Genomic DNA, 12,386 nt, shown 5'->3' on the forward strand with positions numbered 1-12,386 from the left:
AAGAAATGTAATTAAATCATTTAAGATTGTTCATTATCAGAGAGAGGGTTAACAATGACATACGCTGCACTACTATGCCATCTCTAACAATACCTCTTTAGAGTTATTCTGTAGGTCTTCGGCCTCCTTTTTCAGTTTGTCCTTCTCCTTTTCTAGATCAGCGATGGCTTTGCGTAACTCATCAGCCTCTTTGTTGCTGCTCAGTCGCTGCACTTCAAGTTTCTCTACAACAGTCAATTTCTCTTTAGTTGCTAGCTCTGTCTGATGAAGACGGGCACTGATCTCATCTGCTTGCTTCTTGAATTTCTTGGCCTCATTCTCTGCTTTGGACTGAGCATCACTTAGTTGGGACACTTTGACTTTGAGGTTTTCAGCTTCGGCGGTGATCTCCAGCTGTCTCCTGCGCTCAGCTTCCAAGGATTTCTGGAAGCCCTCAGTCTCTTCCTCAAGACGCTGCTGCATCAGTTGTTTATCCTCAAGCAGCTTCTGGGCCTGCTCTTGAGCCAGGTCCTTCTGTCTTTGGAGCATCTCAGCCTCTGCTTTCAGCTTACATGCTTCCTGAATGGCAAGCATCTTCTCCTTTAGCATCTTCTCTGCAAGTGCCCTCTGTTGGGAGAGGTCAGATTCAGCGATCTGTCTCATGTGTGCAGCCTCCTGGGCTTCCACACTGAGTCTGGCAGCTTCTTCTGCAAGCTTCTTCATGTTCTCAGCTTCCTCGGCCAGGAATTTCTGAGTGTTATCCTTGTCCTTTTTGATAAGACGCTGGTTCTCCTGCTCAATTCTGAGTTTCAGTTTGACCAGCTCCTCCATCTGAATCTTGACTTTGAATAACTCCTCTTCCACCTGGGCCTTCTGCTTGACCGCATCACCGACTTCGTCCTTTAAGCGCTGTAGCTCCTCATCTAAGACAGATTTTTGCTTGTCAGTTTCATCCAGCTGAAGCCTGACCTTTGTGAGCTCTTTCTCTACCTGAGACTTTTGACTCACTGTTTTCTCTGCAAGTTTTTTGTGTTTTTCCATCTCAGCATCTGCTTGTTGTTTCTGTTTGATTGCATCAGCCTCAGCCTGCGCTCGCTTGGCAGCTTCGAACTCTGCCTCCTTTCTCAATTTCACGGCTTCCTCTTGAGCTTTGGCTTGGGTGGAAGCTTCGAGTTCAGCGGCCTGTTTTTGGCGTTCTGCATCCTCAGCTTGTTGCCGGAGAAGAGCAGCCTCCTTCTCTGCCTTTTCCTTGGCAAGCTCCGCCTGTTTCGCAAGCATCTTGGCTTTCTCATACTCTTCCTTGAGCTGTTTCTGTGTGAGGTTGTCCTCCTTCTGTTGGACAAGGACACTCTGAACTTGCTGTTCTGCTGCATTGCATTTTTGTGCTGCTTGTTTGGCTACGAGGATCTGTCTTTCTGCTTCCTTGTCAGCATCCTCTTTCTGCTTTTTGGCTTCATCTGCCTTCTTTTTGAGGCGCTCCACTTCCTCCTGCGCATTTCTGCACTGTCTGCCTGCTTCTTCCTCTGCAGCAGTGATCTTTTTGACCTTTTCCTCTGCTTCGCGCCTGCGTTTCTCCTCCTCCAGGGCAAGTTTCCTGTGTTTCTCAGCCTCTTTTTCAGCTTGGAGTTTACTCTGTTGTGTTTCCTCTGCAATGTTTTTCAGTTTATTCAACTCCAGCTCCAAATCAAGCTTGCCAGATGAGGCTTTCTCAAAGTTTAGCTTGAGAATGCGAATTTCCTCCTCAACCACTCGTCTCTGCTTGAGAGTTTCATCTACAAGTGTCTTTTGTCTTCCCAACTCATTCTCAGATGACTTTTTGAGTTGATTGATCTTTTCTTCAATATCTTGCTTGTGCTGGCTGGCTTGGTCCTCCAGAGCCTTCCTCTGGTAAGCTTCATCCTCAGCTTGTCGTCTGAGTCGCTCATTCTCAGCCTCTTTTTCTTTGAGGGCAATCTCTGCTTCAGTCTTCATGCGAGTTGCCTCGTTAATGGCAGCAAGCTTCTCTTTGAGGATCCTTTCAGCTTCAACTCTTTGACGAGCTGCTTCTTCCTCAGCAACTTGCCTTTGTCGCTTGGCTTCCTCAGCGATGGATCTAAGTTTGCCGGCCTCCTCAGCAAGGTCCCTCATTTTTGCAGCTTCAGATTCAAGGAGCTGTTTGCTCTTCTCAGTGTTGGACATGCTCTCCTTTTCTGCCTTGGACTTTAGCTGCAGGAGTATATTCATTTCACTCCTCACTTTGGCCAGTTCATCTTCAAGCTGTTTCCTTTGCTGCTCTGCTGCATTGACTTCATTCTTCAGGCGGTACAGCTCGTCATCAAGCAGGGATCTCTGTTGCTCAGCATGGTCGAAGTCTGCCCTTAGCCGGATTAACTCCTGTTCTGCTGAGAGTTTCTGCTGAGCAGTTCCCTCAGCTATCCTCCTCTGCCTCTCCAGCTCTTGCTCTGCCATATCTTTCTGTTTGAGTGCTGACTCCTCAGCTTTAGCCCTCTTCCTGGCCTCACGCTCAGCATCCTCCTTCTGTTTCTCGGCATCCTCCTGGGCACGACTCTTTTTGTGAGCTTCTTCCTCAGCCTGGAGCCTTAAGCGGAGTGCCTCATTGGCTTTCTGCCTCCATTTCTCTAACTCCTTCTCCGCCTCCTCCCTGGCCATATCAGCCTCTTCCTGTTGCTTCTTGAGACGAGCTGCCTCCTCCTGCAGCTGGATGACGGTGACATGCTCTAGTTTGAGTGATTCCTCCAGCTTTGATGTCTTTTCAACATAGGACATGCGTTTGCTCTGGAGTTCGGTGGCAGCACTCTTCTGTGCCACCTCCTGGGCAACCTTGATCTGCCTCTCCTTCTCCACTTCAGCTTGCTTCATGCGTCTCTCCGCCTCCTCCGCCTGCATCTTCAGCTTCTCAAGGTCTTCCAGAGCCTTCTGCTTCTGCTTGGCTGCCTCCTTCTCAGCCTCAGACTTTAATTTGAGCTCTTCCTCTGCCTTGCGTTTTTTCTGGGTCTCCTCGTTGACCTGTTTGCGGAGCTTCTCAGCCTCCTCCTGTGCAAGCTTCCTCAGCCTCTCGGCTTCAGACGCTTTTTCCCGGAGCTGCTTGAGCTCATCCTCAGCTGTAAACTTCTGTTTTACAGTGGTCTCCAGCTGGATCCTGATGATACGGATTTCCTCCTCAATCTTGACTCTGCTCTGATTGGCTTCTTCTACCTGTTGACTCTTGGACTTGATCTGCTGCTCTGAGAGATTTTTGAGCTCATGTAGTTCCAGCTGGATATTGTGCTTTTGCTTTTCTGCATCTACAGACACAACTTGTCTCCTGCTGACTTCCTCCTGCATCATGAGCTTCAGCTCTTGAGCTTCCTGCTCGGCCTTGGCAATGGCCTTTGCATGAGATTCAGCTAGCTGCTTCTGTTTGTTTAACTCAGCCTGCATCTCTGCCATTTTTTTCCTGTCTTCCGCTTTCATTTTCTCAGCAGCTTTCTGTATTAGTGGAAGCAAATGGTAAAGAAAATATTAAAAATTAAGCATGACAGGTTAAATGTTAATAGGTAGCTTAAAGATAGATATATGTTCAGATGTGAATTCATTCAGGAGGATGCTGTTAAAGCAAGATATCTTTGACAAAGACAATTCAAGGTAGAAACAAGTAAGATGGAAGAATGGTTATGTAACAATTCATGTATGGAGACAAGACATCACAACACAACAAAGTGAGGAACTCATGTGGCATGCAACTGTATCTTCTTACATATCGGTGTCCTTAATGCAATTATTTTGTGATAAACCATTTTGCATAAGTGAAATAGTAAAGTGAATCTTTTTTTTAAATATAATCTATTTTCAGCTTGAAATTACTCAAAGTTGTTATTCAAAAATGACATCACAATCAACCAGCAACTAGTTAGTTGAAATTCATCTATTCATATGGTTAAACAACCTGTTATGATTTCTTGCACAACAATGCAATGTATTCTTTAGATCCCTATTATCAAGGAACTGGGCAGAATATGTGCAAAGGGGAAAGCAGGGATAGTACAAGGATTGTCTGAAAATGTAATAAAGAAAATAGCACCTAAAGCCCATGCGAACACAGAATAAACGAGACACGGAAGTGAGTGTAAGGTAAATATGAAAATGTCTGACAGTTTAGGTGATGAATTGAAGCCTGAGGGTATGGAAGGTAAGGCACATAATGAGAGAATAGTGACTGGAGCGTAGTGGATTATTTACCTCTTTTAGCGCCCAAACAAGATAAGCATTCATCATGACAAAGCACTGGCAAGCAGTTAAGAGAAGCAAAGAAACAAACAAAACATTAGGGTTAGAAAAGAACGGGAGACGGGGAAGTGTGTGTTCATCTGAAAAAAGGAAAGTTGAAGGACATGGCAGTCGGCCTGAAGCATACAGTGGGAGAGCTTAGATTGACATCTAAGAAAGAGTGGCCCATGAGAAAAATAGACATAGTGAAAGAAAGAACGCCCTTTAAAAAAATATATATTACGGCACAACTCAATAAATGACGTGAAAATGAATAGGCCAGAATACAAAATGTGTAAACCCCTATGAGTTGCTTCTCCTAACCCACTGGAATTTCCTCTCGTGGTCTGGTCTCTTAATCGTTTGAGGATGCTCACTTTCTTTTGCTTCAGACTGAACGTAAACGTTTCATCAATTCATTGAATTTTGTGACAAGGCCACTACTGCTTATCAAAACAGTATGCAATTGTCATTGGTGTTCATATAATAGATCTACTTGGCCCTGGATATTTTAAGGCACCATAAGAAATCAATATGACACTCTAGCCATATTCTAATTGATAGTCCCAGGTTCCCATCTGAGAACCATGACACTTAGACTAGGCTGATTTTTGGTAGAGCATTCATATTTGCCGAATAGCACCGCATGGCCATCATTCTAAGAGATAGGACTTCCTGTCTGCTAGGTGCCCTAACATCCTGCGGCTACAGCAACAGCATGCCAATGCCAACGTTCCAAACCATACATTACCTCAAAATGAAAGAATATCATCCATACATTAATGTGTGTGTATGCATTTGTGCGTGCAAAAGAGTGGTCATGCATTTGTTTTTCATTGGTTGTCAATGGGTTAGGGTTCGGATTTCCCAGTGTGTTGTCACGCACCTCCTCGTCCTCCAGGCGGCGCTGTGTGTCGGTGATAAACTTGATGTACTGGCTGGTCAGAGTCATCAGCTCGCTGTAGCGGGTTCTTAGCGTCACGTACTGATGGAGAAGAAATGAAACAGGAAACCTTTGATTAGGTGCGGGGTTTTGTCTTAAACTACCGATCTAAACTTCTCTCCTAGCATTGCAAATGGTTGTCAGAGAACGACAATCTGCGCTCAGATTACACAAGTGGCACAGACCTCTTGAATGATGTTATCTGAGGCCGAATCCATTTTGGTTTTCTTCAGGGGTGAGAGAGGGTCCACCTGTGCTTTGTAGGCCACCAACTGGAGTTCATAATCCTAATATAAAGAAACAGGATGTTTTAACACTAAACCTTTATGAAATGAAGACATTTAAATAAAGCTGGATATGAATGTAATAATATGGTTTCCTCACTAACGTTGTGCATGCTTACCTTGATAGTGTCGATATATGCCTTAGCATATTTCTGACACTCGTCAACTTTCTCTTTGTTTTGCTCAATCTCTTCCAGAAGTTTCTATGTCGGGGGAAATAATCAGAATTAGTCTGGATGGGATTTCACGGTGTGCCTGTGTATGTTCAATGATGAGAACTACACAACACACACCTTTATAACGTTCATCGTCTCAGAAGTAGCATACAAAATAAGTCGGAAAAAAAGGTGTCAATGATTTATTTTCACAAAGTTCCAGAACGTTCAGTTGATCAGCTAAGCACCTGGAGCAATGCAGTGATGTAACGGACCCCTAATATTCCCCCATCAGTACCTTCTCCTGGGCCAGTTGCTCCTTCAGAGTCTTGCTGTCGCTGATGGACACGGCCTGGATCTTCTCCTGCCTCTGCTTGGCCTCACCGATCCACTGGATGAGCCAGTCGTAGCTCTCTCTGTAGTAACCCAGCTGGCGACCCAGCTGCTCCAGCTCCCGCTGACGCAGGTCCATCTGGGAGAACACAGCCTGCCAGCGGTCCTGGAGACCGGACAGGAGATGACGGTAGTGGTCCAGCTCAGCGTCACGCTCACTGTGCACACGAGACATCTTCTCGCTCACGGCTGCTGCCTTTCCGAGCTCGCCCTCCAGAGAATCGAATGCAGGCTTTTCACCCTCCGCTTCAGCGCGCATTTTCTACAGGGAAGGAGACGGCAGGGAAGAGCAACAGTTAGATTGTTAAATAAGCTGTCAATAAGTGCAGCTTACGTCAACAACAAAAAAATATTGGAAAAAGTTAAATTTTTCCACAGAACAAGTTATGCATGTCTTGTTTCATCGCGTAAACAGTTTCTCTCTCTTTGTAAACCTGCCTTGTTACCATGTTCATAATCCAATGATACATATATAAAACGCAAAAATACACGAGCGTTGGCCGTCAACAAACCCGTAATGAATCCCACACAGTTCATTAATGTCCCAAAAGCGCGTGTGTTTTTAATGTAATAAACATCACAACCCATCTACTGAGTAGCGTTTATGCAAAAGCCTCAACCAGTTCCCTGGCTTGGAAAAAGCGGACCAACTGTGTCATACAAAGAGGAGGTAAGTGTTCAGAGAACGGAGAACAAAAGCCTGGTTGTTCAGTGGAAACATAACACAGGAATAAAGGCTGAGGCTGTGCCCAGAGCTGCCCAGTCAGTTCACCTTGAGCTGGGTGCGGTACATCTCCACCTCCTTGACGTCATTGGGCACCGTTTGCACCTCGCGCAGTCGCTGCTCGTACTTCTTCAGAACGCCCTCGGCCCCCTGCGTGTTGCGGATGACCACGTCCACCGTCTTCAGCCTGAGGCAAGGAAGAGGAAATGTCCGTGGAGGAGGGATGGGGAGGGAAGTGGCGTGAGAGATGTAATGCTGCTTCAATAGAATGTTGTATTTTTCACTTGCTTGTTTGTTGCTTTTGTCAGGGCAATAAGAACCCGAAAAAATGGAAACTGGCTACAGAAAGAAAACCGACAAGTCGACTCACTTCTCTAGATAGACAGAGGAGAGGATGTAGGCGTGGTCCATCTTCTTCAGGGTGAAGTCCAGTTCAGAGCGCAGGACAGGGGCAGTGCTGGACTGCTGAGGAGTGGTACTCAGGACCTCCTCGGTCTTCACGGCCACCTGGTCCAGGTTCTTCTTGATCCCCTCAAGCTCCACTTGGACTTTCTGAAACAGGAGAGAAACAAGCGCATGACGATTAAGATAAAGAAAAGGACAAATAGCAAAACAAAGAGAGAAAATCTCCTCTGATTACAAACTTCCACCGAGTGTCATAATGCTGAACGAGTCCCCTCCTATCAGGACCAAGGAAGCAGTGTGTTCCTGAGCCTGACCTGTGTGTGGACTCTCCGGGGGATGAGCTGCCAGGGGTCTTGGTGGAGTAGCATAGAAAGGATCCCCACTAGGCCCAGAGCTAGCAGGGTCCAGAGGAGCTGGATCAGCAGGCTGGGCAGTGGGCCTTCCAGCCAGTCACCCTCAGTCTCCATAGAGAAACACAGCCCAGGGACTTACTGAACACACTGAGCATATACACTACTCTATTTTCCCTTTCCTTCTCTCTCTCTCGCGCTCTCCGTCTTACTCTCATGACTTGCCTTCTCCTCTCTCCCTCTTCCCCCCTGCGAGGCAGCGCAGAAGGCGGCAACCATGCCATTCCGCTCCCTCCCTCTCTATCTACCTCTGCCCCGCCTATCCTCCCGTCTACCGAGTCATCGTTCCTCTCTTTCCCGCTGCACTTGGCTCCCGTACAGTATGTATATCTCCTTTCTCAAGCCCCCTTCTTTCTCACATTTCTCTCCCCGCCGCAGAAAGCCCTATCCATAGCTGCAATCTGCTGTAATTAGGCCTCGCCGTCTCCTCTCTCGGTATTTCATTCCCTCTCTTTCTACACCTCCCTCTCTCTCTCTCTCTCTCTCTCTCTCTCTCTCTCATTTTCTGTGTAGTGCTTTGTCCTGTTTCTGGTGCCAGTCTGTAGCTTGGTATCAGGGTTGGGGAGTAACGGATTACAAAAAAAAAAATAGCTGTACGTTACGTTACCAGCTAAAATATTGTGATCCGATTACAGACACTTTCGGAAAAATAGATTATTCTCAATGAATAATCAAATCAGCATTGAAAAAAGGAACAAGTTCATGTTTGTTCCGCCTGAGCGAATCTGACCACAAGGCAGAGACAACTACGATGACACACCAAATGTATGTGAAGGATCGCAGGGAAACAGCAGGAATTAGGCTTCTGTAGTAGGCTACAGTTCAAGCTACAGTATGTCTTCCAATAGTGCGAGTGCTGTCGGCATCCAAAGATGATCCAACTTGGGGAAAAAAAACGCTTGGACGTAAAGGACAGCAGATACCACTTCCTATTGGTGTCTACATGGCGCACTGATTTGAATCACACCGGTGCTCTCTCATTTAGCTATTTGCACCTTACGGATTGTGGTGGTTGTGGATGGCTGTTCACAAATGGACATGTGTATTTTAACACAATAATGGTTGAATGAAATAAGTTTAAGCTGCCTATCAAATCATTGTTTTTTGTGACAAGTAGACAGCCAGTGAAAATGTTGATCTTGCAAATAAGCTGCAGAGTGCAGATCCCGGCCTTGAGAAAAACAAGTTGGAGGGAGTTCCTTCCTTCTCAACTCCTCTGTGATATCGTGTTGTCAAAAACAAGTTGAATTTAAGAAGACCACAAGCGGGGCTTTTATTGCTGGATCTAATGTGTGCTGATTCAGGAAAATGCCCATAGGCCTAATGGACACATGGCTCAAACTCGCACACTTTTGATAGACTTAAACCAAATTATAGAGGTATCAAAGTGTCACCAAAGAAAAATTGAAAACAATAAGCCTATAGCAAATGCAGAATATGGTATACATTTTTCATATGCAAGGTTGCACTTTTCAGTAGTGCTCATAGAATGCCGTTCAACGAGAGCAGGATTTATTTTTAAACTCAAAGCAATGAGCCTGCATGACAACAGAACCATAAACAACAGAGTAGACTAGTAAGTCCTTTGTTTTGGGGTTATGCTCACGTAAAACAATTTGGCTAATCTACATTTCCATATTTACAAGTCCTATTCTTGAAGATCGAGGGGTATTCAATTAATTGGAGTGACTGTAAATCTGACAGACTTGTGTTTTTATTGTAAAGACATAGCCTAATCAGATTGTTATCTGTAGTAGAAAGCAATGGGTTAGAAGAAGCCTACATAACCAACCCATAAAGCAAAATGCAACATCCATTTATGGCCAGCTATGTAAACGCTAATATTGATTTCTCCTGTAATCGATATTGGTAAATTGGTAATATAAAGGTTTGCCGCCTTCTAACGCAATCTTAAGGGGAAAGTAATCTATTACAATTGTGGCCATGTAACTAACAGATTACATTTAGAAAGTAACCTACCAAACCCTGCTTGGCATCACATTTTAGGTGCTTCCCCCTCCATAACAGTTTTATAGTAGCTCCTGAAAACACAGTCAGGGTTCTTTATGACGTTATTCCCAGTGTCCAAATAAAATAGCATTGTTTTTTGGTGATTAACTTTGGTATCTGTTGCCCCTCCCCCACCGCTACCTTCACCTGTATAGAGGTTATATTTTATTATCCTTTATTTATACAGGTTGAGCCCACTGAGCGTCTTTTACAGAGGAGACCTGTTCAATAAATAGGTTAGACCTAAGTCACAACGCATTCTTTAGTTAGTACAGTCTAGGAACAGCACCTTTTGGTCGGTGGTCTTCTGGGCACAGTCCTGGATGGGGTCCTTGTCCACGGGCTTGCGGATGCGGGCCACGGTACGAGCCTCGCAGTCCTCTATCCGTAGACGCAGGTCCTTGATGTGGGTGATGTAGGTCACACACATCGACTCGTCCTGCTCACCTGTGTGCAGCGTGGACATTGTGGAGATCGGTTAGGGTGGTAAGAGTGTGGCACTAGTAGCTCCAAGGCTGTGGGTTCAATACCCACCGGGATCACATACTCAAAATGTATGTGCTCACTGTACTGTAAATCATTTCAGATAGAAGCACCTGCTAAGTGGCAATAATAATACAATTATTATATTATTATGGTGAGGAGCTTAGGGCAGGATGGGTGTGTGGTTACAGTAGGTGTGGTAAGATAGAGGGTTGACTGTAGTGTGGTGAAACCTTTCCCATGTTTTCTTCCATGTATGTTCTTTACCTTGCAATACCTCAGTAATTTGAATGGAATTACAATTGCTGATTATATAAATAAATAACACACACACACACACACACACACACTTGAAGTCGGAAGTTTACCTAGACTTAGGTCCACAGATTTCTTGTAAAAAACTATGTTTTTGGCAAGTCGGTTAAAACATCTACTTTGTGCATGACAAGTCATTTATTTATTTCACTGACAGATTATTTCACGTATAACTCATTGTATCACAATTCCAGTTGGTCAGAAGTTTACATGCACTAAGTTGACTGTGCCTTTAAACAGCTTGGAAAATTCCAGAAAATGATGTCAAGGTTTTAGAAGCTTCTGATAGGCTAATTGACATAATTTGAGTCAATTGGAGGTGTACCTGTGGATGTATTTCAAGGCCAAACTTCAAACTCAGTGCCTCTTTGTTTGACATCATGGGAAAATCAAAGGAAATCAGCCAAGACCTCAGAAAAGAATTTGTCCTCCACAAGTCTGGTTCATCCTTGGGAGCAATTTCCAAACGCCTGAAGGCACCACCTTCATCTGTACAAATAATAATACGCAAGTATAAACACCATGGGACCACAAAGCCGTCATACCACTCCGGAAGGAGATGCGCTCTGTCTCCTAGAGATGAACGTACTTTGGTGCAAAAGGTGCAAATCAATCCCAGAACAACAGCAAAGGACCTTGTGAAGATGCTGGAGGAACCAGGTACAAAAGTATTTATATCCACAGTAAAACGAGTCCTATATTGACATAACCTGAAAGGCTGCTCAGCGAGGAAGAAGCCACTGCTCCAAAACTGCCATAAAAAAGCCAGACTACGGTTTGCAACTGCACATGGGGACAAAGATCATACTTTTTGGAGAAATATCCTCTGGTCTGATGAAACAAAAATAGAACTGTTTGGCCATAATGACCATTGTTATGTTTGGAGGATAAAGGGGGATGCTTGCAAGCCGAAGAACACCATCCCAACCGTGAAGCATGGGGGTGGCAGCATCATGTTGTGGGGGTGCTTTGCTGCAGGAGGGACTAGTGCACTTCACAAAATAAATGGCATCACGAGGGAGGAAAATTATGTGGATATATTGAAGCAACATCTCAAGACATCAGTCAGGAAGTTAAAGCTTGGTCGCAAATGGGTCTTCCAAATGGACAATGACCCCAAGCATACTTTCAAAGTTGTGGCAAAATGGCTTAAGGACAACAAAAAGGTATTGGAGTGGCCATCACAAAGCCCTGACCTCAATCCCATTGAAAACTTGTGGGCAGAACTGAAAAAGTGTGTGCGCCTACAAACCTGACTCAGTTACACCAGCTCTGTCAGGAGAAATGGGCCAAAATTCACCCAACTTATTGTGGAAAGCTTGTGGAAGGCTACCTGAAACATTTGACCCAAGTTAAACAAGTTAAAGGCAATGCTACCAAATACTAATTGATTGTATGTAAACTTCTGACTCACTGGGTATGTGATAAAATAAATAAAAGCTGAAATAAATCATTCTCTCAACTATTATTCTGACATTTCACATTCTTAAAATAAAGTGGTGATCTAACTGACCTAAGGCAGGATCCTAACTGACCTTACTAGGATTAAATGTCAGGAATTGTGAAAACTGAGTTTAAATGTATTTGGCTAAGGTGTATGTAAACTTCCGACTTCAACTGTACACACACACTAGTGCAGTGTATTCATATGGTTCATGATCAGACATGCATGTGTTCACATGTAGTGTGTCACAAACACACACACACACACACACACACACACACACACACACACACACACACACACACACACACACACACACACACACACACACACACACACACACACACACACACACACACACACACACACACGTTGATATGCATTCAAACAAAGCATATTACCCACTGTGCAGTGGTATCTCTACACACAGCAAAACACAGCTTGACCACTACCTGAATGTGTTTTTCGAAAGCACTATATTGCATAACAAAACAACAAACCAAGCCACATTGGAAATTGACCAAAAAAAAGACAAAATATCATGCACTCAATCAAAAGCTGGAAGAGCTAGCGAAAGCATTGCTATCAATGTGAAC

General features: G+C 44.5%; 1 protein-coding gene across 10 annotated transcripts in view; it reads right to left on the bottom strand.

Annotated features, from left to right (window-relative positions):
- Positions 1-12,386, bottom strand: part of plecb (plectin b) — a 93,788-nt gene that overhangs the window by 9,027 nt on the left and 72,375 nt on the right. For all 10 annotated transcript variants that reach the window (XM_046313362.1, XM_046313359.1, XM_046313358.1 and 7 more), the window contains 8 exons: positions 9,838-9,995; positions 7,094-7,275; positions 6,772-6,910; positions 5,905-6,261; positions 5,571-5,654; positions 5,353-5,454; positions 5,111-5,209; positions 94-3,447 (listed from right to left, as the gene is read on the bottom strand). In XM_046313362.1, coding sequence (XP_046169318.1) covers positions 94-3,447; positions 5,111-5,209; positions 5,353-5,454; positions 5,571-5,654; positions 5,905-6,261; positions 6,772-6,910; positions 7,094-7,275; positions 9,838-9,995 — 4,475 coding nt within the window. The remainder of the gene's footprint in view (positions 1-93; positions 3,448-5,110; positions 5,210-5,352; positions 5,455-5,570; positions 5,655-5,904; positions 6,262-6,771; positions 6,911-7,093; positions 7,276-9,837; positions 9,996-12,386) is intronic.

This window comes from Oncorhynchus gorbuscha, linkage group LG19 (assembly GCF_021184085.1).
Source record: "Oncorhynchus gorbuscha isolate QuinsamMale2020 ecotype Even-year linkage group LG19, OgorEven_v1.0, whole genome shotgun sequence".
In the NCBI taxonomy this organism is placed as follows: Eukaryota; Metazoa; Chordata; class Actinopteri; order Salmoniformes; family Salmonidae; genus Oncorhynchus; species Oncorhynchus gorbuscha.